The following is a 1,990-nucleotide window of genomic DNA, read 5'->3' as shown; positions in this document are numbered from 1 at the left end:
AGAGCGTCTCCGTCCAGACCAACCTGGCCTCCCCCGAGCCCTACCTGCATCCGTCTCAGGTAACGTCCTCGGGGATGTCCTCAGCGTTGGGGGTTCCTGTGCCACCAACCCTGGGCAGAGCAGACCACGTGGCAGTGTGGCACCCCCACCACCTTCCTGGTTAAAGCTCCTTCTTCTGGTAAAGCCAGTTTAAAGTTCTGCCTCCGCTGCAGATCCAGCAGCACAGTCCCTGGGGCGATCCTGTGCCTTTGTAGCCACCGGCAGCACTGTGGCAACCTCAGCCATGTGCCACGGTGGCTGCAAGTGCTGCTTCTCCTCCCTCTGCCTGGCTGCTGCTGGGTGGCTCCTGGAACCCCGGAGATCACACCCAGCTCCCAGGGGAACCCCAAGTGCCTGTCCCCAGCAGGACTCGGTGCTACTAGCACACACACACAGGACCATCCCTGTCCCCGTGGAGCAGGAGAACCCTGAACCCCCGCAGCCCCATGGGCCAGGCAAAACCAGGGCATTGCTGGAAAAGCTGTCAGAGGCCTAGGATGACACAGTGACAGCAGCTGGGATCCCATCCCAGCAATCCCAGGATGGATTCCCATCCCTGGCACTGTTGCAGGGCGGCGGGTTGGAGCTTGGGGCTCTGAGCACCCTGCCCTGGTTGCAGATGTCCCTGCTGACTGCAGGGGTTGGACTGGGTGAGCCTTGAGGTCCCTTCAACCCAAACCGTTCCATGATTACGTCTAAGATTGTCACCTGGTTTTGATTTGGTTTCCTACACCCCCATCAGCCGGGGAACCTTCAACCCTGGTTGAAGCAGAAGCCTCTTGAGGCGAGCCCAGACCTGTGGCCAGCCCCAGTGGGTAGCTTTGGCGGGGGGATTGTCACTGCCTATGACAGTAAGAGAGAGAGAAAACAGGACCAAAACAACCCTCGGTGTGACCTGAGCAAAGGCTGCCTCTCCTTCCGCTCCAAAAGCCCCATGTGCCTTCAGCTGGACAGCAGGTTGGAGGACACAGAAGGGCCCTTCAGGTGATGTGGCCTCCATAGGAACAGCCAGGCTGGGTCCCTCAAGGGGTGAAGCTTCCATGTCCCCATGGCCAGGTGCCTGCCATCGACACCGTGGTGGAAGATGGGAGCTGAGCAACACTGGTGGAAAGGGGGGACGTCAGCACTGGGGAGGGATGAGCTGTTGAGCGAGGAGACAAGAAATTCAAGCTGGTTGAAGAAGTAGGGCCTCAGTCACCTACAGCAGCTCTGGTGGTTCTTTGGGTGGCTTCCTTGTCCCTTCCAGGACTTGCCACCTCCACATGGCCTTGGCCCTTTCCATCTTGATTCTGTTGCCTGCATTTCTTCTTCTGTTTTTCATCTAAGGCCCAGCCCTGAGGCCATGATATTGCTGCAGTCACCTTGGGGTGACTGACCCTCCTTGGGGTCACCAGCACAGTTCCTCCATGCCTCACCTCCTGCCTGCCCACTGGTCGTGTCCTCAGGGCCACCAAACCCAGGTGATGCTGACCCAGATGTTGCATTTTAATGCAGCCACGATTTTGATGGTGGCTTGGAGGAGCCACCAGACTTCTCCTGGGAATGTGACCACTGGAGACCCATGCTTGAAGGTGACTTTGGGGTATTTGGGGGGGCTGGTTGCAGGTGAGCATGTCCCCAAAGGACTGGTGGAGTCTGAAGCCACTTGCCCTTTGCTTCCCCACATTATTAATAGCCACCAGCTTCTTCTGCCCATGACTGCAAAGCCCGAGTGACCAGGGTGTCCACGATGTCGGCTGCTGGGTGGCTTCACTTACCCTCCCACTGGTCCCATCCCTCCCAATGCTGACCGCTGCCATGTCCCACCTTGTCTGCTGGTGCCAGGCCAGCTCCGCTTGCCCATGATGGAGTTGAGGAGCAGCTTCTTGGAGAGGATGTAGCTTTTGGTGGGAGCATGGGGCAACCTCTCAGTGCTGCGACTGTTGGTTGGTTTGTTGGTTGGTTTGGTTTT

The 1,990-nt window shown here is 58.3% G+C and overlaps 1 protein-coding gene across 1 annotated transcript in view; it reads left to right on the top strand.

Moving 5' to 3' along the window:
* The window catches only part of LOC104494097 (rho GTPase-activating protein 39-like), a gene marked incomplete at both ends in the record, with an annotated part of 1,718 nt that extends 1,659 nt beyond the window's left edge, over positions 1 to 59 (top strand). The window contains one exon of the mRNA XM_010136885.1: positions 1 to 59. Coding sequence (XP_010135187.1) covers positions 1 to 59 — 59 coding nt within the window.
* Between the last annotated feature and the right edge of the window lie 1,931 nt (positions 60 to 1,990).

This window comes from Buceros rhinoceros, unplaced genomic scaffold (assembly GCF_000710305.1).
Source record: "Buceros rhinoceros silvestris isolate BGI_N320 unplaced genomic scaffold, ASM71030v1 scaffold24545, whole genome shotgun sequence".
NCBI lineage: Eukaryota > Metazoa > Chordata > Aves > Bucerotiformes > Bucerotidae > Buceros > Buceros rhinoceros.
This window is presented reverse-complemented; position numbering and strand designations above follow the sequence as displayed.